General features: G+C 46.8%; 3 protein-coding genes across 3 annotated transcripts; all 3 read right to left on the reverse strand.

Moving 5' to 3' along the window:
• Positions 1–13236: 13236 nt before the first annotated feature.
• Positions 13237–14805, reverse strand: LOC307185542 (syncytin-1-like; the record flags this gene model as incomplete). Its single annotated transcript, XM_079919844.1, has 1 exon — positions 13237–14805. One exon carries the CDS (start codon positions 14803–14805, stop codon positions 13237–13239), a length of 1569 nt encoding a protein of 522 aa, XP_079775970.1.
• Positions 14806–14840: 35 nt separating this feature from the next.
• On the reverse strand, positions 14841–20554 carry LOC307185776 (protein NYNRIN-like). Its single transcript, XM_079920296.1, has 3 exons — positions 20412–20554; positions 19134–19326; positions 14841–17508 (listed from the first exon to the last, which is right to left on the reverse strand). The coding sequence occupies exon 3, from the start codon at positions 17234–17236 to the stop codon at positions 14861–14863; it is 2376 nt and encodes a 791-aa protein (XP_079776422.1). The 5' UTR covers positions 17237–17508; positions 19134–19326; positions 20412–20554; the 3' UTR covers positions 14841–14860.
• A 705-nt stretch (positions 20555–21259) lies between these two features.
• Positions 21260–22828, reverse strand: LOC307185543 (syncytin-1-like; the record flags this gene model as incomplete). Its single annotated transcript, XM_079919845.1, has 1 exon — positions 21260–22828. The coding sequence occupies one exon, from the start codon at positions 22826–22828 to the stop codon at positions 21260–21262; it is 1569 nt and encodes a 522-aa protein (XP_079775971.1).
• Positions 22829–22848: the final 20 nt, after the last annotated feature.

Here is a 22848-nt window from a genome sequence, read left to right on the forward strand (position 1 = left end):
ACGGGCTTGGTTGCTCTGCGGCATGTGGAATCTTCCTGGACCAGGGATCAAACCCGTGTCCCCTGCATTGGCAGGCGGATTCTTAACCACTGCGCCACCAGGGAAGCCCCTGGGGAATCTTATGTAAATTATTATAATAAAATTTTAAATGCACTGCCTCTAAACTGAAATCCTCCAATCAATCCTGTACTCCTTGTAAAATAACAAGTAATTTCATGGCTGTATTTCGGTGTCGTTGCAAAGAACTCTAGTCAGGGCATGAGGGTTAGGTTACCAAATGCTGCTTACAGCTGTGCCACTATGGGAAGGGCAAGGGGCAGGGGCAAATCTATACCATAATCATAGTATAGATTCTCTGGTCATAATTTATCTGTACCTCAGTTTTCCAATCTATAACATGAACAAATTAAGCTAAACCAGACCCACCACCCTATGATCCATCAGTTTATTTAGCCCCTAATCTAAACAAACCTTATTCAATATATACCCTATTTAAAGACCACTAACTATGAACCATGTCAAAATACCAGGGTCTGTTCTAAAAGTCTTCTACTAACGATACTAATATTTGTGACTGTAAGAGATGTGTGCCTTATAATTCTGATAGCTATTGTCTAAAAAGAGTTTGAAGAAGACCCAGGTGGGGAACAGTTATCCTGTTTAGAATTCCATTTCTTCTCACCTTCTCTGTTCCATCTCCTACTTCCTCAGGTCCTGCCACAGGCACCGTTTCTTCCACAGCATTGTCTTTCTCTGACTACATCTCCCGTCCAAAAGATCACACCAGCATCCTCCGCTTTGACAAGGATGAGGCTGAGAACACCTGCCGGATCCTGATCATCAATGACTCTCTTTATGAAGAGGAGGGATCCTTCAGCGTTTCACTGAGCCTGCCAATGGGAGGACAACTGCGGGCCAAATTCCCCACCGCCAAGGGGATTATCCTGGCTGACCCTGATGATGGTAAGTCCATTTCCTGCTTTCCACTCTTGTCAATAGCTGCCTTCTTCTCGTACTTTCCCTCAACAGTTGAAAGACAAATCGAACTTAAAAGGTCTGTTAAAGGAATTGTTGATGTTTCTCCTTCTCCAAAGGCTCTGAGTGGCTTTTCAAATACATAGGTATCACCAACACCAAGGACAACACAGCAATGCAGGAAGATTAACTATTTGTGTATGAGTTTATTAAAATTTTTTAAAAAGCATGTCCCAAGGAGGTGACCTAAGACTTATAAGGAAGCTGAGGAGAGGACCTAGGTTAAGTGATCGCCCAACCAGGACCGCCCCACAAGGACACTCATCTTAGCAGCCCAACAAAGGCCTCCCTCACAGAAAGTACATGAGTCTACAGATGGTACCAGGGTACCATGGGGCTCCCACGTGTAAGCATCCAGATCTCTCTTCCTAGCCCCACCTGGCGGGGAGTTTGGCTCTACTCCCAGCTAAAACTCAGAGCCAGAAAAGAATAGGGGGCTCCTCACCTCTCAGAACCAACGCCTCCCACCCCCAGACTCGATAAGCATCAAGCCCAGTGTTACTTTTTTAGGCCTCAGTTGTCCTTTGCACAAGAGGCACTTTCAAGAGAAAATGTTGATAAAGACAGGGACGGGATCAGACTATTTTATTGCGAGTCTCAAATTAGTTTGACCGCTTCATCTCTCAAATACGCCTCTGTCAGGATTTGAGTGGCTGTGGGTTGCTGTGTTCAGATCTAGACAGGATTAGACTGGGCTGCTGTTACAGACCCCAAATTGGTGTGAATTTATAGATATAGCACAGAGCTTCCATGAAACTGAGCTATGTCAAGCGATAAACCAGATGGAGCAGAGGTTGAAGAGTGTATATGCTCTTTAGTTGGGGATGGCAAATTTATGTATTATATTGTTCTAGAACAAAGGAAAATATGAATGAGATTAAAAGTTGGTTTGGTTTTTGTTAGTTTGGTCTCCTAAATGGGTTTGTTTGTTGCTATCCCACCCTGTGGACAAGATCTCAGAATGGTACGATAGGCCAGTTTTGCTCCACTAAGAAAAAGAAGTTGCTGGGACTTCCCTCGTGGTCCAGTGGTAAAGAATCTGCCTTCCAGTGCAGGGGACCCAGTTTCGATCCCTGGTCAGGGAACTAAGATCCCACATGCCGCAGGGCAACTAAGCACACGTGCCACAACTACTGAGTGCGCGTGCGCCTCAACTAGAGAGAGAAAACCCGCACGCCACAACTAGAGAGAAGCCCATGCACTGCAATAACAACAACAAAAAGATCCCCCATGCCTCGAATGAAGATCCCGTGTGCCGCAGCTAAGACCCAACGCAGCCAAATAAATAAATAAAGGGGGGAAAAGAGGCTAGCCATCAAAGCCTTGGAAAAAAAAAAAAGAAATTGCCAAGGACTAAGTTCAGTTCCTAAATATATTTTCGCATGTCTCAAGGGCTAAGAATAAGTGTAGACTCTGACGTCTATGCATTCTTCATTGTGTAATTTCTTTTCAAAAATTGACCCCTTAGAATTAAGATAACTATTTTTTTCTTAAAATAATCTGTATGATAGGGCTTCCCTGGTGAGTCCGCCTGCCGATGCAGGGGACGCGGGTTCATGCCCCGGTCCGGGAAGATCCCACGTGCCGCGGAGCGGCTGGGCCCGTGAGCCATGGCCGCTGGGCCTGCGTGTCCGGAGCCTGTGCTCCGCAACGGGAGAGGCCACAGCAGTGAGAGGTCCGCGTACTGCAAAAAAAAAAAAAAAAATGTGTATGACAGCTCAATATCAAACAAACAACCCAATCAAAAAACAGGCAGAAGATCTAAAAAAACACTTCTCCAAAGAAGACATACAGATGGCCAACAGGCATATGAAAAAATGCTCAACATCACTAATTATTAGAGAAATGCAAATCAAAACTGCAGTGAGGTATCATCTCACTCCAGTCACAATGACTATCTTCAAAAAGTCTACAACTAATAAATGCTGGAGGGCTTCCCTGGTGGCACAGTGGTTGAGAGTCCGCCTGCCAATGCAGGGGATGCGGGTTCGTGCCCCGGTCCGGGAAGATCCCACATGCCGGGGAGCGGCTGGGCCCGTGAGCCATAGCCGCTGAGCCTGCGCGTCCGGAGCCTGTGCTCCGCAATGGGAGAGGCCACAACAGTGAGAGGCCCGTGTACCGCAAAAAAAATAAAATAAAATCAATATCAGGGTTCTGATTAGCATTATAGCTAGAGCACCTATCTCTCACTGAGAGGTTGGGACAGGTTTGCCTGAACCAAGTTCTCGAGGCCCAGAAGTTGTTTGCCGGGCAAAATGAGAGAGAAAGAAGCAAAGTTATGGATGTAAGGACTTCTTTTACATTGTTCTACATACTCTGCTTCATAGTAGCTCTTTCTTTTCATAACCAGTTCTCAGTTTTCTAGGGTGATGAGGAATTAACATGAAAAAGTTGAAATCGGTATACCTATAGCTTTCACTTCCTTTTATCTTCACTGTCATACCTTTTCCTGTAGCCGAAGAGTGATGCCAGCACAGTAGCCGTGCTCACTCTCTGCTGGACCTAATTAGTGGTCAAGGTGCACAAGGAAAGAAATGGGAGAAGAAAAAAAGAAGAGAATGGGGAAGTGAAATGATAGAGTGAGAAAAGCCAGGACTGGGGGCTTGAAGACTTGGCTTCTGAGTCTGGGATACCGCTACCTTCCCACGTAACCTCGGGCAAGTGGAGCTATTGGGGCTCAGTTTCCCAATCCATAAAACGAGGCTATGGGCTTCCCTGGTGGCGCAGTGGTTGAGAGTCTGCCTGCCAATGCAGGGGACACGGGTTTGAGCCCTGGTCTGGGAGGATCCCACATGCTGCGGAGCGACTGGGCCTGTGAGCCACAACTGCTGAGCCTGCGCATCTGGAGCTTGTGCTCCGTGACAAGAGAGGCCATGACAGTGAGAGGCCCGCACACCGCGATGAAGAGTGGCCCCCGCTCGCCGCAACTAGAGAAAGCCCACGCACAGAAAACCCAGCACAGCCAAAAATAAATAAATAAATGAAATTTTAAAAAAAACGAGGCTAACACAAGAGTGTAAATCAACTATACTCCAACAAAAATTAATTTAAAAAAAAAACAGAACAGACTTGTGGTTGCCAAGCAGTGGACGGGTTGCAGGGGCAGTGGTGATGGAAGGATGGCTTGGGAGTTTGGGACTAGCAGATGCAAACTATTATATATAGGATGGATAAACAACAGGGTCCTACTGTAGAGCATGGGGAACTATATACAATATCCTGTGATAAACCATAGTGGAAAAGAATATGAAAAAGTATATATGTGTATGACTTTGCTGTACAGCAGAAATTAACACATTGTAAATCAACTATACTTGGATAAAATTAATTAAAAAAAAAAAAACCTAAAGCCAGGAACACCTGAAATGAATTGTTAGTGCCACAGTATTATATGAACTACAAAGTCATTATGTGAACAACAAAATAAGTAAGATGAGCTAAATCGGACTAACCTGTAGGAAGAGCTAAATGCAGGAATGTACAAAAATAAATATGTCTTAAGATCTATTTCTTGAGGACATATTTCCTCCTTGAGCCCTGCCATACCACCACTTACTTTTTACTTTAAAACCTTAGTTGTTTTAAATCTTCCTACGTTCAGAAGTTGCAGACATTTCCAATGCCAAATAGAAAAAGGAAGAAAAAAAATACAGCAAATAAAGGAAGAAAATTAACACAGAATTCAATGTACGACCCAATTGATTACTTCCAATATTGTTTGAAATGGCTTTAGTAGATTTTTAACAAGCAACTCAAGAAACATTCATAGTGTCATACCGTGCGCTTAGTATAGGACCCCAGAGTCAAATAAGCTCTTTTCCCTGCCTTCTATTACATCTGACTTGATCCTTAATTATTCTCAAACTCGTGAAGGCTTTTCAATGGGAGAAAAAAAATCATGTACAGAAATAGTGATGGAAGAGTCTTTGTTCAGTGTAAACAAACTTAGTTGCTGCATACTGTTCTGAGAAAGTCACTGTTCATTGTTATTGGATCCAGGGAGCTTGCCTTCAGATTCTGTAACATTTATTGAGGATCGAGCACTTTGCTAAGCTTAGGAAAAACCAGCATCTTCTGCTTGATACCCTCTCCTTAAAGGGCCGATGAGTATGGGAATGGGATCCTAGCAACGCCATCAAGCCAATAGAACCACCACTAGCTTGGCCAAAAATAATTGTTGAAGGTCCTAGACCCTCAAGGTCCATAGTGAAAATATTCTTTCTCTTAACATGGCTGAAAGCAGGCAGCCCATTTTTGAAATTCTTTTGGCTGCTTTATCTTTCCTCGGTTCTATGCTGAGCGAACTTGAGCTGAAATGGTTGGTTGTGCTATAGACGTGATCATACTAACCCAGCCCCACTCTCCTGAAGCTGCGAGTGCAGGGCATCCTAGAAGCTACCTGCATCCAATCACTGGATGCTGCTCAGGACACATTACATCCATCTCTTCCACTCCATCCCTAGTACCAGTGCATAGTGCAAACCATCCTCTGTCTCACGTGGATAATTGCAAGAGCTTCCTGATCAGTAGCCCTAACTCTTCCTTCAATCTGTGGCCCACACCGAAGTTGGACAGATGTACAGAAAACAAAAAACCAACCACGTTTCCACTGCTTAAAATTGGTCCCCACATTCTGTGGAGAGTCTAGAAAGTGAAGTCCCATCTACTTTGAATGGATCCAAGTCTCTGCAGGATCTGGCTTCTACCTTCCTCTCTAAACTCATTCCCTCATTCATCTCTTCTCACCTTACACGTTTCTAAGAAACACAAACGCTAGGCTGTGTCATGCCCCTGTGCCTTTTTTCATATTAGCCACTCCATTGGGAACATTCTTCCCCCCTTTCTGATGGATGGGTTGTCATTCATTCTTTGACTCTAGTACAGCATTATTTCTCCCAAGACTCCTCCCTCAGAGCCTTGAGGTTGGTTCCTTCTTTTGTCAAAGCACTCAGGGTTTAGCTGATTGGCATCGGTGTGGCTGCCCTATTACACCGGAAATAACCTCAACCACGAGAACGCACATCTCTTTACATCCCCAGTAACTAGCACATTTAGAACACATAGAGGATGTCCAATAGATGTCTGTTTAACTAAAAAAAAAAAAAAATTAAATTTGATTTCATGAAACTAGCTGATAAAGAACTGATATTAACTCATAAGCATAACCTCTTTCTTATCCAAACATTCGGAAACTGTTTAAATAAGCTGTCCCAGACTTTTTCTAGCGATCAGACCTAGCAGCTTGTTTCCAGAATCTATTCTCTCTTCTGAGGTAACTGAAAAAACATTTTCCAGTCTTCCATCTTTTGGCATCTATCCTGTTTCGGGTAGTTTGTCAAAGTTACCGACAGTATTTCTGACACTTCAGCTGCAAGTCCTCTTTGGATCTTGGCACGAAATTTCTCTGAATCTGGACGTTGAACTCATTTTTAAAGGATGGTCATATCTCTTTTGAAAGCTTTACCTCGTCATATTTCTCTTTCTTATTTCCATTTAAAGAACGTTCTCTCTTACAGGAGGTAAAAACACACCTATGGCATCCATTTAACGTAAGTATGATGTGGTCAAAACACAGTCTCATAATTGCCCGCCCTTAAGAATTATTGCCAGCACCTCAGTTTTTTTAGACAGAGCTAGGGTGGAGACGACTTGGAGATAATGCTCTCTTCTCTATTTCAACAAATTTCCTGATGTTCAATCTACAGAGCATCTCAGAAGAGTTTCATGATATTTCTTCTAAGTGACACTTGTGCTCCTCTTACATCGTGTATCTTACTGTACTCAGAGAGGCTTGATTCTTACATTTTTTCTCTGAACAGTAATATAACTCAAAAATTTTTTTTTATCTTTCTTACCTCTCTCCCTTCCGCAATACCACACAGAATAATTTCTGTGCTAAAAAAGATCACTTGGTCCCAACTTAAAAAAAAAAACTTTTGTAATAAGTTCAAAGTATATCAGAAGTGAGTTAAAATTATCCACTCGACAAATTCTTGAGTACTTATAATATACCAGCCGATGTGCTTCTAAGGGTATAAAGACATAAAGACATGTGGAATGTGGTCCCTGATCTTGAGATGCTTCTAGAGCTCTGATAAAAACACAGAACAGTGTATAAGAATGGTGGCTTTAATATTTTAGCTTTTCAAAGAGGTGCTGAATCACAAGACCATTTGGGGAGTGTGATGCGTGTCACCTACACTGTGGCGGATACAGAGAACTGGGGTCTGGCTCTACCTGGAAAGTCTCAGTGTAGGAGATAAGCTGATTGGCTGCTTTGATGGATGAGCGAAAAAGGGGGAGTGCATTAGGATTAGGCAGTATTCCTAGGGTTTATCAAGGCAAAGGATGCAGGAGGGTTGCCATGGACCAGATGTGAGCCATGCACGCAATAGAGAGCCAGAATGGAACCATCTTAGGTCTTGTCCAAAAGCGCCATCTAGAGGGATGAACAATCCCCAGCACAAGCACTGCCGAATGCTGATGGTTGAGGAAGAATTAAGTGACCAGCCAGGATAGGGATGTGGTCATCCTCATCAAGGGAACTGCAGATGAGAAATACCCAACTATGGGAACAAGAACTCTCCAAAGAACACACAAAAGTGCCCATGAGAAACAGAATCTGCTTTCTTCCATCTTCTAAGATCCGAGAATGTGATCACCGTGATAAAACCCATCAAGAAAGACCTTTCCTGCTCCCCTTGCCTCTCTTCCCTCTTTCTTGTCCCAGGCTTGGAGGTATCTGAAACATCTATTAGCAACAGTGGGGAGATGGAGTGAAACTTCTGGGTCAAATGAGAGGATGATCACCCCACCCTTCTCTGAGTGCAGGCTCCTACCTGCAGTGCACCTGAAGACAGCAACTAGCAAGTGTGACCCATCACTGCAGTTATAGAGCAATGCAAACTGTCAGGGGAGCAAGGGGTAAGGAACAACTAACCTCTTAAGGGCATATATGGCCTCCCAAAGCAGGTAACTCAATCAAAGTCTTACAGAAGAACTGTGTGAAATTCACATGTTGGGAAGGGAGTTTCAGCTCAGAGAACATCACCAGCGAAGATGGAGGCCATGACCACGTGCCGTGCTGGCTCATGGAGAGCTAGTGTAACTGGAACACAGGGCACAGGGTCAGGTGTTGTACATTATGACTCCAGAAAGAATGGACTCAAGTCAGATTATGGGAGCTCTTATACACCATGGTCAAAGTTTTGGTAAAACTCTCCACAGCACGAAGAGATCTACTAAAATACATCCTGAGCAAACAGTACTTATTACATTGGATTTCCACCTTCCAAAATCTAATAAACTTCATTCCAATATGCTTCTGCGTTGCATTGTGTTTCCCAAGGTATGATCTCTGTAATGTTGATTTTCCATTTACTGTCTCAGGAGTCATGCCTCCGTGGTGAAGCTGCTGCCTGGTGTTTACATTTGTTGGCCTCTGGATTTCACAGTCCCAAGGAAAACATTCATTTCCAAACCTTTTTCATGACAGTCTATCTAGTGTAACAGCTAAACCTTGTGTAAGCTTTGAAGAGTCAGCTAAGTTCATAGGCTGCTTTTCAGAACTGGGGGAACTGGAGATGGATGGGTTCGTCTGCTTGGCCGAATCTTGACTTTCTCATTGTCAAACTTTTCCTGCCATTAGATGTGCTGTCCCCTTCCACGTACCCTCAGAGTCTGATGCCCGCCCCAGCTGCCTTAAGCCTTCTCTTTCTAGGGGGGGCCCTTTTCTGCCTCTGGGGGTAGCATTTCTGGCATCTCAGCTAACAGAATCCCCAGAATTTCTATCTATCTTTGTAATAAGCAAATGTTATGGTAAAAGGCACAGCCACAGCCCCCAAATTCAGACCCCTGGCTGAACTGCCCCTCAACATGAAGGGCACGTCTCTCCTGAGAAAAAGCCTCCTGAATTCCCCACCGTCTTTTCCCAAACAATAGCTGACTTTACCTGGGTTACAAGCTAGTTGGCCAGTTTTTCCCAATTGGGAAGTTTCTTTGTGCCACAGCTCTCTCTTAAAGCAGAAAAATGAATACAATTCTAACTGATGTTATCTCACTGCACTTCCTGGAATCAAAGCCATGGCATGTAACTCCTTGATGTGTTTTTTTATGTGTGTTTTGCTTGTTTTTTGTCGAGCCTGTGGGAACTGTCTTGTCTGATGATTGTGACAAACACCCAGGCTCCCACGGGGCCAGAGGAGAAGAGGCCTGGGAGGCTGAATCAGTCTTAGTTTGTACTTTTGTGTCTCCCTAGAGCCTGCCCTGCACTTTGGTGTTGATGAAAGTGCTGGCTCCATGGAGGTTTGTGTCTGGAGAACAGGCACTGACCTTTCCCGGGCGTCCTCTGTCACCGTGCACTCCAGGAAGACAGGGCCGGCACCAGCAGAAGGTGAGCGGACCATTTTAAAATGTATCATTATCATGACATGCGTACAGGGCAAGGTCTAGTCTGTCAGCGTAGCATGCCTAGTCTTTGTGGATGGGCTCTGATTTAAAGTTTCTCCTACCTGGGCACATAGAATGACTTCTGCTGTTTATAAAATAAATAGAATATTCATTCAGCAACCTTTATGATTTGTTCATTAACCACTTGCCTGGGACCAAATTAATTTTCCAAAGTTGAGAACATTTGTAGATACCATAAGCTGCTCATAAACACTATTTCAGATCAAGGCATACCTGTGATGGCTGAGCAGGTCCCAACTCCTGGGAGAATGCAGGCACCTGTTAGCTCCTAGGAGGGTAGGAGGGTCTCACTTCTGATTCTTGGACATTTTCCTTGGCTTCAAGCAGCATGTCCTCATGTCCCACTCCCTTTTGCCTTTCTTGACGTTGGCAGTGGAGCTAAATGTTTCTGAACACCACTTCCTCTGGTGAGCCTGTCAGCTGCTTTACCAGGAAAAAAAAAAAAAAAAAACCATTAAAAGCACAGTAGGATTCAGGAAAAGAAAGGGAAATTTCCATCTACGTTGATACCCACACTTTTTCATTTGCTAACAGGGACCTTTTAGTCTCCTGGGATGTGGACAGGCAGCAGAGTTAAGGATTAGCATCATACACAGCCAAGACGCATGAGAATATGTAAAGATAAAAACTAAGTAAAAGCACAAATCCTGCAAATAAAACTCAGCAGTCTAAAACCTACATGAACGGACAAGACAAAAAGAGAAAATGTATCTATGAAAATGTGAACCCAGTTGCAGCATGTACCCCAGAAACAGTTAAGGAAACTAAAGACAGCTTTACAACCCAGAGCTTGCTCTTGGGAGAATTAACGTGTTATAACACTTCAGGGAATATATCACATACTGTACAGGACACCAGTGATGATCCTTAAAGTTCTTTTGTTGTTGTTTTGCTCTTTTTTTATTTTTCTTGCTTTCCTTTCTTTCTTGTAATTTTCAGACAGAGCTATTTCTCACTCTATATGTATTTGTGAAACCAAAAGTGAATAGACCAGTTGGCTCCTTGGGCTTTTTTGTTTATGGTTGGGAAAAGACATTAACATTCATTTAGATAAATCTCCTTGCATACAAATAATGAATGACCCATCTGCTAGCTCTCAGGTAGGGATGGACTAATCCATGCTTGAGGTGGTGATTCATGGGAGATATGCAGAGATAGCAGTTTAGACTTGATAATCTCCAGAATCTAGTAAATACCTGACATCAGCTCAGGTTGGTTAATTAACAGTAATAATTATGCATATGTATTTATATTATCATTATTATATGCCAGACTCTGTGCTAGCATCTTTGCTGTATTATCTCTAATCTTCACAACTACCTTTGTAAAGTAGCAATAATTATCCCCATTTTGCAGTTAAAGAAATTGAGACTCAAACAGATGAAATAGTTTGTACAAGTAAACAGTGGAATTAAGATCTGAACCAAAGTGCGTAAGATCCCAAATCCCCTTTCCCTTACTTTCTTGACTTGGTACTTTTCACCGTAATCTCATTTTGGTTTTTTCTTAATGTAATTATTTAATGGCTTTAAAATTTTTTATACAATCTCAAACTTATAGAAAAGTGACAAGTCCAGTAAAAACATTTTTTTTCCTGAACCATAGGTTGCCAGTAAATCTGGACCCATCTCTTCAAAAACTTAGAATGCAACTCCTACAGAGACATTCTCCTCTATACTCACTGTACAAGCATAAAATCAGGTAATTAACTGATACATTACTACAATCTCATCTTCAGACCTCATTCAAGTTCCACCCGTTGTCCCCCAAATCATAGCAAAACAATCCAGTTCAGAGTCACACATTGTATTTAGTCATCATGTCGTTCAGTTTTCTTCCATCTGGACAGTTCCTTGTCTTTCCTTGACTTTCATGACTTTGATATTTTTCAAGATTACAAACCAGGGGGAAGGGATAAATTAGGAGTTTGGGATTAACATAGACACACTACTCTATATAAAATAGATAACCAACAAGGGCCTACTCTATAGCCCAGGGAACTCAGTATTCTATAATAACAGATATGGGAAAAGAATCTGAAAAAAAACAGATATATGTATATGTACAACTGAATCACTTTGCTGTACACCTGAAACTAACACAACATTGTAAATAAACTATGCTCCAATATAAACTAAAAATTAAAAAAAAAAAAAGATTACAAACCAGTTTTGTAAAATATCCCCCAGTTTGGGCTTGTCTGATGTTTCCTCATAATCAGATTCAGGCTATGAATCTGCAGCAGGAATATCACAGAGATGGTACTGCATTCTCATTGCATTCTACCCAGTGGCACCCAATTTCAATTTACCCCACTGTTGGTGGTATTAACTTTGACCACTTGGTTAAAGTGGTACCTGCCAGGTTTCTTTACTATAAAGTTACTTTTCTTCCTTTGCAATTAAGAAGACTTTTATGGAGAGATACTTTAAGACAATGTAAATATTCTATTCCTCCATTTATTTATATAGTTATCTATATCACTCAGGGTTTCCTATTTTATTCTCTTGATTATAATTTGTCATGACATTGGATGATTTTTTAAATAAGTAGCAAAGAAGCGATACGATCAGGTGAGCCAGCTTGCAAAATGATTAATAACCCAGAAAATAGCAGAGCCTTCATGGCGGAGTAAATTGAGCGGAATGTTGTAAGGTTAAACCAGAGGTCTGGCAAAGGTGAATGAGTGAAACCTAGTCAAAATAAAAGTCATGATCATCATCTTAACAGTTCCAAATAGAAAAGGGAAACGCTTTCATTACAAATTGAATTTGCCTTCAGACAGCCGTCAGTCTATAGGTGGGATTTTTGTGGAAGTGCTTGGAAGGTGATGGAGAGCATGTGGTGACAGATCACTGGCTATTGCGGCATTTGGTAGAACATGGAAATTTCCCCTTTCTGAGGATCAAGCCAAAATAATATGCATCTGAAAGTGCTGTGTACATAGAAGAATGCTACAGACTGAAATGCCCAAGGTCGCGAGGCCCCTCCACAAGACCACCAGAGTCGAGAGTCAAAGCCAAACGGCAAGGGTCATTTATTGCAGGTTCGAACCTGGACCTCCGCGCACTCCTTTCCCGTGACGCTAAGAGGCCCCGGCGGAGATTAGTACAGCTCTTTTATAGACCGGTACAAATATAGTCGCCGATTGGTTGACTTTTAAACAAAGACACTAGTCGCCGATTGGTTGACTTTTAAACAGAGACGCTAGTCGCCGATTGGTTGACTTTTAAACAGAGACACTAGTCGCCGATTGGTTGACTTTTAAACAGAGACATTAGTCGCCGTCTGATTGGTTGGACGGTTGCGGGGGGGGGGGGGGTCAGCAGGCGTAATTATAGAAGCGAGAGCGGCTGGTTAAGTTTCGGTCTCCTGAGGTTTTGTTTCTTAATTAGAAATACTTAAGGCGGGGCCATGGTCGCAAAAAGAAATAGTGCAAACAGGAGGACTGATACAACCCTAGCAGTGCTGCGGCCTCCACCAGCCCAACGGCAGGGCGTCGGGAGGCTGTGCGCCCAACTTCAGGCGGCGCTCCCAAATGTGGCAAGCCCAGCGCCGCGCCCTGGAATGGTCCTTTTTTCGGCCCTCCCCCTCCGGAAAGAACAGAAAAGAAATTCCAGGAAAAGCACAAATTGAATGCAGGGCGTCAACTCAGTCCTATTCTCACCAAACTAGAACATAGCCCCCTCATTCCCCCCTTTCTCATGAACCAGAGGAGCCAATCTTGGGTCCTCAAGGCTCCGTTTCTTCAATTTCTGAGGCCTCGCAGGGCTGATATTGTGTTCTTAATATCATTAGCTGGACTGTATTTATTCTTTCGCGAACAAAATTCATGACTTTACTGAGTATACAGGGGCCTATAGTGAGGAGGAGAAGGAGGCATAGTAGAGGGCCCAGGATGGGGAGGAGGAAGGGGAGCATCCCATGAAATCCTGACCAAAGGGGATTATCCGCTAATTCTTGCCGGCGGCGAGCTAGGTCTTCCTGGAGCTGGTGGATCTTATTTCTTACAATGCCTGATTTATTTGCATAGAAACAACATTTTTCTTTTAGGGCGAGGCATATCCCACCCTGTTCAGCTGTCAGTAAGTCTAAGCCCCTCCTATTCTGTAGGACCACCTCGGCCAGCGAATCTAATTGGTCCTGTAAGTCCTGAATGGTCCCAGAGAGAGTTTCTACATCTTCTATTAATTGCCTAGACAGCTGACTATAGGAGTGAAGGGAGACCCCAAGACCTGTACTCCCTGTGGCCACAGCTCCTGTAATTCCTAATCCTACCAGGAGGGGTAGGACTGTAATGGCTCGTTTGGTTCTGCCTGCCCAGAGGTCAAAGCTGGGAATGGGCAACGGGGTGTCTCCCGAGATCAGGTCTACATTGGGGAGAAGGGTGGCCAGGGTGCAGACCCCTGTCCAATTCGGGGGTAAATAGGTGTATGCTAGGTTACTTCCACAGACAAAGACAGTGGTATTAGGACTACAGAGGGAGGAGTTCACGGGGATATATTGACTACATCCAGTGGATGAAAGGATTCCCAAGTCAATACTGGCGTTAGAGAGGGAATCGTTCTTGACAAAGCATGAGGTATTAAAGGTGGTTGAAAATTTTGAAAATTGTATGGGGAACGGCTCGGGGAGTGAAGTAGGGTTACATCGTTCGCTGATATTTAAATTGGCGAAGGTGGGGATGGCTATAGGGCGGGGCGGTCCTTGAGGAAGGCAGAGCCAGCAATCCTGTGCTAAGTTGGGGTTGGTGGTATTCAAAAGCGCAAAAGTAGCTTCTAGTATGGACATGGTCTGGGAGTCCAATTCAGAGGGATCGACCTTAGGGAGAATTAGGGGGTGGTAGCTGAGCTGTGGGTACAGATGCCGATAGGCCTCTTCTATTTGTCTTCGGGTTTCTATCTGGCGCACTGCGTCCTGGGGCCCCCCACCGTCTGACATATGTGTGGGGGCCCTGGTATTCCAGCATACCGGGGTCCCGGGGGTGCCAGTGCATCCAGCCTGAAGGTATTTATTATCATCACTAATGGTGGGGCTTTTATTATTCTGTAGTATGGCTGTGAAATAAGTCTTGTTATTGGCCCCTATACATTGCTGGTAAGAGGAATAGCACATGCTATGCATTGATTCCTGGAAGGTAGAACAGGGGCAAGTAGCTCGAGGGGGAAGTGGCTTAGGCTTATGGTAGCATTGCCAGTTTTGAGAGGCCCCGGTAACCCTATATTCCTGAACAAGATACGCAGTTATGCCCCCGCAGTCCTGCATATGAGTATACCCTCGGGGAACAACAGGAGTCTCCATAGTACCTCCCCTGCACTCGCACGGTGCACCATATAGTAGTTGTATTAAAGTATTCTTATTGGGGGGAGGGCCGAATCCTCCCCTCGTGGCCCGAGGGTTGAGGGTTAGGACTATTATTAGGGCTATCAGCAGTACCTTGGTCATCATGGGGGAGGGTACGGCGCAAAGTCAGTTTGAGGGGATTGTTCTTACTCCGGTCAACAGTCCAGGTGACGTCAGCTTTAGTGGACTTGATGAGGTCAGAAAATGGGTCCACCGGCTTGACGTGCGTGTGATGGATCCAGGCAGCTATGCTGTCCACCTTAATGGCTGTCGGCGTTGTCAGGATGATCTGGTAAGGTCCTTTCCACCTGGGTTCTAGGGTCTCTTGTCGATGGCGTTTGACAAGGACCCAGTCACCTGGCCGGAGCTGGTGTGGAGTAGGTGGGGGTCCTGTTGCATATAGCTCTTTTAGTTTGGGCCAGATTGTCTCGTGTATCCGCTGTAAGGCTTGGAGGGAAGACAGGAGATTATTTTCTGGGTCCAATTGGATAAGGTTAGTCTTTAGATTAGGGATGATAGGAGGAGGCCTACCATGCATTATTTCATAGGGAGTAAATCCTAGCTTATAGGGGGAATTTCGCACCCTAAACAGAGCGTAGGGGAGTAGGACTACCCAGTTAGCGCCAGTCTCCATGGTCAATTTAGTCAAGGTCTCTTTTAGAGTTCTATTCATCCTTTCTACCTGTCCTGAACTCTGGGGGCGGTATGCACAATGTAATTTCCAATTAGCCCCAAGTATGGAAGCCAGATCCTGACTTACCTTAGAAACGAAGGCTGGCCCGTTGTCGGACCCTATCATAACTGGAAAGCCATACCTGGGCAGGATCTCTTCTAGTAGCTTCTTAGCTACTATTCGTGCAGTCTCATTCTTGGTTGGGAATGCCTCAGTCCAACCTGAAAAGGTATCTATAAACACCAGTAAATATTTATACCCATATTTGCCAGGCTTTACCTCCGTGAAGTCCACTTCCCAGTAGGCTCCAGGCTGGTTTCCTCTCTCCCGGATGCCAGTGGTTGGCGGGTGGGTGCTGGCATTATGGAGTTGGCAGACTGCACAGTCAGCAACCAGTCGTTCAGTCTTCTCGGAGACATTTTTAATTTTAAGTCCAGTCTGCCTGATGAGATCCTGTAGCCGTCGGGCGCCCAAGTGGGTGCTACGGTGGATCCGTTCAAGGACCAGGGTTCCTAGTCTCTCAGGAAGGAGGATATTGTTTTTAGCGTCCCGCCACCATCCGTCTCTAACCTGGGTTAGAGGAAGCTTGCTCATCCATCTGATGTCATCCTCCGAGTAGTCGGGTTGGGGCGGTAGTTCCCGGGGGCCTGGATCCGGCAGTTGCAGGGGAAGTAATGGTATTGGAGTGTGTGCCGCCTTTCGAGCCGTCTGGTCTGCCAAATTGTTGCCTCGGGTGACTGGATTCGTGGGTTTTTGATGCCCCGGGCAGTGTACAATGGCTAGCTTTTTGGGTTCCCATATGGCCGCTAGCAAGGCCAGGATTTCCTCTTTGTTCTTGATGTCTTTGCCCTCTGCTGTGAGTAGTCCCCGCTCTCGGTATATTGCCCCATGTATATGTGCGGTAGCGAAAGCATACCGGCTGTCTGTGTATATGGTAGCTTTTTGGCCTTTGCTCATCTTGAGAGCTTGGGTCAGGGCAATTAATTCAGCTTTTTGGGCTGAGGTCCCTGGGGGGAGAGTCTCTGCCCATATCACCTCAGTTTCTGATGTTACTGCTGCCCCCGCATACCTCTGACCTTGCTGGACAAAGCTGCTGCCGTCAGTGAACCATGTGACTTGTGCATCCGGTAGGGGCTGGTCACGTAGGTCTTCCCGAACCCCATGGATCTGGGCCAGTACCTCTGCACAGTCATGGAGTGGGGAGTCCAAATCTGGGTCAGGTAATAGGGAGGCAGGGTTTAATGCCCGCGGCGGAGTGTAGCTGATTCTGAGGGGATTTAACAGTAGACCCTGGTAGTGGACCAATCGAGCATTGCTCATCCATCGGTCGGGAGGCTGTTTGAGAACCCCGTCGATGGCGTGGGGGGTGGTGACATGTAACTCCTGCCCCATAGTTAGTTTGTCAGCATCCTTTACCATTAGGGCCGTGGCGGCGATCATCCGGAGGCAAGGAGGCCAGCCGGCAGCCACTGGGTCCAATTTTTTTGATAGGTAAGCAACAGGCCGGGGCCAAGGACCGAGGGGCTGGGTCAACACGGCCTTAGCTATGCCTTTGCTTTCATCTACAAAGAGGTGGAAGGGCTTGGAGACATCAGGGAGACCCAGGGCGGGTGCGGACAGCAAGGCAGTTTTGATCTGCTGAAATGACTGCTCAGCCTCTTCTGTCCATTCAAAGGGCGTCTGCTCTTTGGTGGCTAGGTATAGCGGTTTGGCCATTTCAGCAAATTTGGGTATCCATAAACGGCAGAACCCAGCCGACCCCAAAAATTCCCTCACCTGTCGAGGCGTGGTGGGTCTGGGGATGCGGAGGACGGTTTCCTTCCGTGCATCTGTGAGCCATCGTTGCCCCCCTTTCAATAGGTATCCCAGGTAAGTTACCTCAGGCCTGCAGATCTGTGCTTTCTTGGCAGAGGCTCGGTATCCCAGGGTGCCGAGAGTCCGTAGGAGGTTTCTGGTTCCCTGCAGGCAGGCTTCAGCGGTCTCAGCAGCTATTAAGAGATCATCAACATACTGCAGAAGGGTTACATTGGGGTTTTGTCTCCGGTACTCACTGAGATCCTCGTGTAGGGCCTCATCAAACAAGGTAGGCGAGTTTTTGAATCCTTGGGGAAGTCTGGTCCAGGTGAGTTGTCCGTTTATACCTCTCTCGGGATCTGACCATTCGAAGGCAAAGAGTTCTTGACTTTTGGGCGCCAAGGGTAAACTAAAAAAGGCATCTTTGAGGTCCAGCACAGTATACCATTGTTTTTCTGGACAAAGGGCGCTCAAAAGAGTATATGGATTGGGCACAGTAGGATGGATGTCTATGACCCGTCTGTTAACTTCCCTCAGGTCCTGCACTGGGCGGTAGTCTTTACTGTTAGGTTTGCGGACTGGCAGCAGGGGTGTATTCCAGGCCGACTGGCAGGGACGCAGTATCCCCAGGTCAAGAAGCCGGCGAATATGAGGAGTGATACCAGTCTTGGCCTCTAGGGGCATGGGATACTGTCGGACACGTGCAGGATCTGCCCCCGGTTTGATCTCTATGAATAGGGCTGGGCGGTGTTTGGCTAGTCCCATCCCCCCTGTTTCTGCCCATGCTTCGGGGAACTGCTGAAGCCATAACTCTATATCTTGATTTTGGGAGGGTGGTTCCTGGTGAAGTCGGTACTCATCTTCCAAGTTCAGGGTGAGCACAGATATGGGTTGGTCGTGAGGGTCTGTTACGATTGGCCCCTCTGGCCGAAAATGAATTTGTGCTCCCATTTTAGTGAGTAAGTCTCTCCCCAGTAAGGGGCAAGGGCTATCGGGAATGACCAGAAAGGTATGGGTTACCCTTCCCGTGCCCAAGTCCACAGTTCTCTGAGTGGTCCAAAGGTAACGTTTAACTCCCGTAGCTCCCTGGACCCAGGAGGATTTGTTAGAAATTTTCCCGTGGGGCTTAACCAAGACCGAATGCTGTGCCCCTGTATCCACCAGGAATTGGACTGGTTTCCCCTCCACTCGTAGGGTTACCCTGGGTTCGGGGAGGGGGTCCGAACCCCGTCCCCCCTACTTTGTATCATGTGTAAACAGGACTGGGGTGGCGCGTTCGGTTGCCATTGCCCCTGGTTGGGGCGAGGCTGCCTTTTCCTGGGGCATTCCCGAGCCCAGTGGCCCTTTTCCTTGCAATAGGCACATTGATCTCTATCCAATGGTCGCCTGGAAGGTCGAGTGGCTGGGGGGCCCTCTTGGTCTTTCTGAACAATGGCGGCCAAGACTTTAGTCATTTTCTCAGTGGCTTTAAGTTGTTTATCCTCTGGGGCGTCCCGGTTATTAAAGACGCGCTGGGCGTTACGGAGTAAGTCCTGTATCTGTTTGCCCTCCAGATCTTCTAACTTCTGGAGTTTCTTTTTAATATCAGGGGCTGCCTGGTTAACGAAGGACATTACAATGGCGGCCTGATTTTCGGGGGCCTCTGGATCCATAGGGGTATACTGCCTAAAGGCTTCCATTAATCTTTCTAAATAAGAGGAGGGAGTTTCTGTTTTACCTTGCATGATTGAATATACCTTGGCCAAATTAGTGGGCTTGCGCGCGGCAGCCCGGAGACCCGCCATTAGAGTCTGGCGATAAATGAGCAGTCGTCCCCTACCTTCTCCGGTGTTATAGTCCCAATCATCCTGCGGGGGGCGAGTTAAGGGAAAGGCTGCATTGATGAGGTCAGGGTTAGCGGTGGGTTGACCATCATCTCCAGGAACCAGTTTTCTCGCCTCCAGCTGGATTCGCTCCCGTTCTTCGGTAGTGAATAGGATCCGGAGGAGCTGTTGGCAGTCATCCCAGGTGGGCTGATGAGTGAACATAACGCTATCTAGAAGAGCTATCAAGTCTTTAGGATTATCAGAAAAACGGGCATTCTGGGTTTTCCAATTATATAGGTCACTGGTAGAAAATGGCCAATACTGGAGTCGGGGGTTCCCTGTCTCATCGGGAGGGCCTATTTCTCGCAGGGGTAGGGCTCTGGTAGAATCAGGATGGCGGAACCCTGGGTCGCGCTGAGTGCGTCCGCGAGTGCGCCCAGCCGGCCCCTGGGAATTATTTTCATTGGGCAGGGGGACCGGTAGTGCCTCTGCCTCTCGGTCCTCCGGTTCTGGCCTGGGTGGCCCTCCGGGAGGGGCTGCAGGAGGTTCTACCAAGGGGAGAGGAGCAGAGCCAGGAGCAGGAAGGGGGACTGGTTGTGGGGCCACAGGAGGAGATTGATATGGGGGGGGGGGTCTAGGAGAAGGAGGTCTTGGCTGTCAGAGAGTATGGGTGCAGTTTGGGTCTGAGGCTTGGGAGGTTTAGTTGGTCGGGCCGCAAGGATCTTATATGACCCTGATGACAAAAAGGGGGTCATCCAGGGAGGAGGGTTTTCTACCAGGTCCTGCCATACCAGGATGTAGGGGATCTGGTCCGGATGGCCTTCTTTTCCTGGCAAGAAAACTCTAGATTTAACTTTTAGGATTATAGGAAGACAAAAGGTACCCTCGGTGGGCCAGCCAACCCCGAAAGTTGGCCATTCAGAGCGGCAGAAGGTAATTAGTTTTCTTCTCCAGATATCCAGACTGAAGTTGTGTCCTCGGGACTTTACATCCCCGAAATTAGCGAGAAGGAGGGAGAGGGGGGTACTCTGTGCTTGGCCCATGTCTAGGTCCTGTAAGAGATTGATTAGAAAAGGTTACTCTGAAAACAAAAGTGATTAAGAGCAGTCCCAATAGCGGAGTCTGTAAAAGGAGGAAGGGGAGGTTATCGCGTGCGCGCTTCAGATGGGCTGCCAGCCCCAGATGGGTCGTGGTGGACGTCTCCAACCACACCCGACTAGGTGTCCTATAGCGCGTCCGCCAGGACTGTCCTAGTCCCCAAAACAGAAGGTACCCTGAGCCGGCTTACTTACCGATCGGTTGTCAGCGATGACCCGTTGACCTGATGTCTGGTGGGCTTGGGGGCATCCCGGACGAGCCCCCAAATGAAATGCCCAAGGTCGCGAGGCCCCTCCACAAGACCACCAGAGTCGAGAGTCAAAGCCAAACGGCAAGGGTCATTTATTGCAGGTTCGAACCTGGACCTCCGCGCACTCCTTTCCCGTGACGCTAAGAGGCCCCGGCGGAGATTAGTACAGCTCTTTTATAGACCGGTACAAATATAGTCGCCGATTGGTTGACTTTTAAACAAAGACACTAGTCGCCGATTGGTTGACTTTTAAACAGAGACGCTAGTCGCCGATTGGTTGACTTTTAAACAGAGACACTAGTCGCCGATTGGTTGACTTTTAAACAGAGACATTAGTCGCCGTCTGATTGGTTGGACGGTTGCGGGGGGGGGGGGGGGGGGGTCAGCAGGCGTAATTATAGAAGCGAGAGCGGCTGGTTAAGTTTCGGTCTCCTGAGGTTTTGTTTCTTAATTAGAAATACTTAAGGCGGGGCCATGGTCGCAAAAAGAAATAGTGCAAACAGGAGGACTGATACAACCCTAGCAGTGCTGCGGCCTCCACCAGCCCAACGGCAGGGCGTCGGGAGGCTGTGCGCCCAACTTCAGGCGGCGCTCCCAAATGTGGCAAGCCCAGCGCCGCGCCCTGGAATGGTCCTTTTTTCGGCCCTCCCCCTCCGGAAAGAACAGAAAAGAAATTCCAGGAAAAGCACAAATTGAATGCAGGGCGTCAACTCAGTCCTATTCTCACCAAACTAGAACATAGCCCCCTCATTCCCCCCTTTCTCATGAACCAGAGGAGCCAATCTTGGGTCCTCAAGGCTCCGTTTCTTCAATTTCTGAGGCCTCGCAGGGCTGATATTGTGTTCTTAATATCATTAGTTGGACTGTATTTATTCTTTCGCGAACAAAATTCATGACTTTACTGAGTATACAGGGGCCTATAGTGAGGAGGAGAAGGAGGCATAGTAGAGGGCCCAGGATGGGGAGGAGGAAGGGGAGCATCCCATGAAATCCTGACCAAAGGGGATTATCCGCTAATTCTTGCCGGCGGCGAGCTAGGTCTTCCTGGAGCTGGTGGATCTTATTTCTTACAATGCCTGATTTATTTGCATAGAAACAACATTTTTCTTTTAGGGCGAGGCATATCCCACCCTGTTCAGCTGTCAGTAAGTCTAAGCCCCTCCTATTCTGTAGGACCACCTCGGCCAGCGAATCTAATTGGTCCTGTAAGTCCTGAATGGTCCCAGAGAGAGTTTCTACATCTTCTATTAATTGCCTAGACAGCTGACTATAGGAGTGAAGGGAGACCCCAAGACCTGTACTCCCTGTGGCCACAGCTCCTGTAATTCCTAATCCTACCAGGAGGGGTAGGACTGTAATGGCTCGTTTGGTTCTGCCTGCCCAGAGGTCAAAGCTGGGAATGGGCAACGGGGTGTCTCCCGAGATCAGGTCTACATTGGGGAGAAGGGTGGCCAGGGTGCAGACCCCTGTCCAATTCGGGGGTAAATAGGTGTATGCTAGGTTACTTCCACAGACAAAGACAGTGGTATTAGGACTACAGAGGGAGGAGTTCACGGGGATATATTGACTACATCCAGTGGATGAAAGGATTCCCAAGTCAATACTGGCGTTAGAGAGGGAATCGTTCTTGACAAAGCATGAGGTATTAAAGGTGGTTGAAAATTTTGAAAATTGTATGGGGAACGGCTCGGGGAGTGAAGTAGGGTTACATCGTTCGCTGATATTTAAATTGGCGAAGGTGGGGATGGCTATAGGGCGGGGCGGTCCTTGAGGAAGGCAGAGCCAGCAATCCTGTGCTAAGTTGGGGTTGGTGGTATTCAAAAGCGCAAAAGTAGCTTCTAGTATGGACATGGTCTGGGAGTCCAATTCAGAGGGATCGACCTTAGGGAGAATTAGGGGGTGGTAGCTGAGCTGTGGGTACAGATGCCGATAGGCCTCTTCTATTTGTCTTCGGGTTTCTATCTGGCGCACTGCGTCCTGGGGCCCCCCACCGTCTGACATATGTGTGGGGGCCCTGGTATTCCAGCATACCGGGGTCCCGGGGGTGCCAGTGCATCCAGCCTGAAGGTATTTATTATCATCACTAATGGTGGGGCTTTTATTATTCTGTAGTATGGCTGTGAAATAAGTCTTGTTATTGGCCCCTATACATTGCTGGTAAGAGGAATAGCACATGCTATGCATTGATTCCTGGAAGGTAGAACAGGGGCAAGTAGCTCGAGGGGGAAGTGGCTTAGGCTTATGGTAGCATTGCCAGTTTTGAGAGGCCCCGGTAACCCTATATTCCTGAACAAGATACGCAGTTATGCCCCCGCAGTCCTGCATATGAGTATACCCTCGGGGAACAACAGGAGTCTCCATAGTACCTCCCCTGCACTCGC

This window comes from Stenella coeruleoalba (assembly GCF_951394435.1).
Source record: "Stenella coeruleoalba genome assembly, chromosome: 4".
In the NCBI taxonomy this organism is placed as follows: Eukaryota; Metazoa; Chordata; class Mammalia; order Artiodactyla; family Delphinidae; genus Stenella; species Stenella coeruleoalba.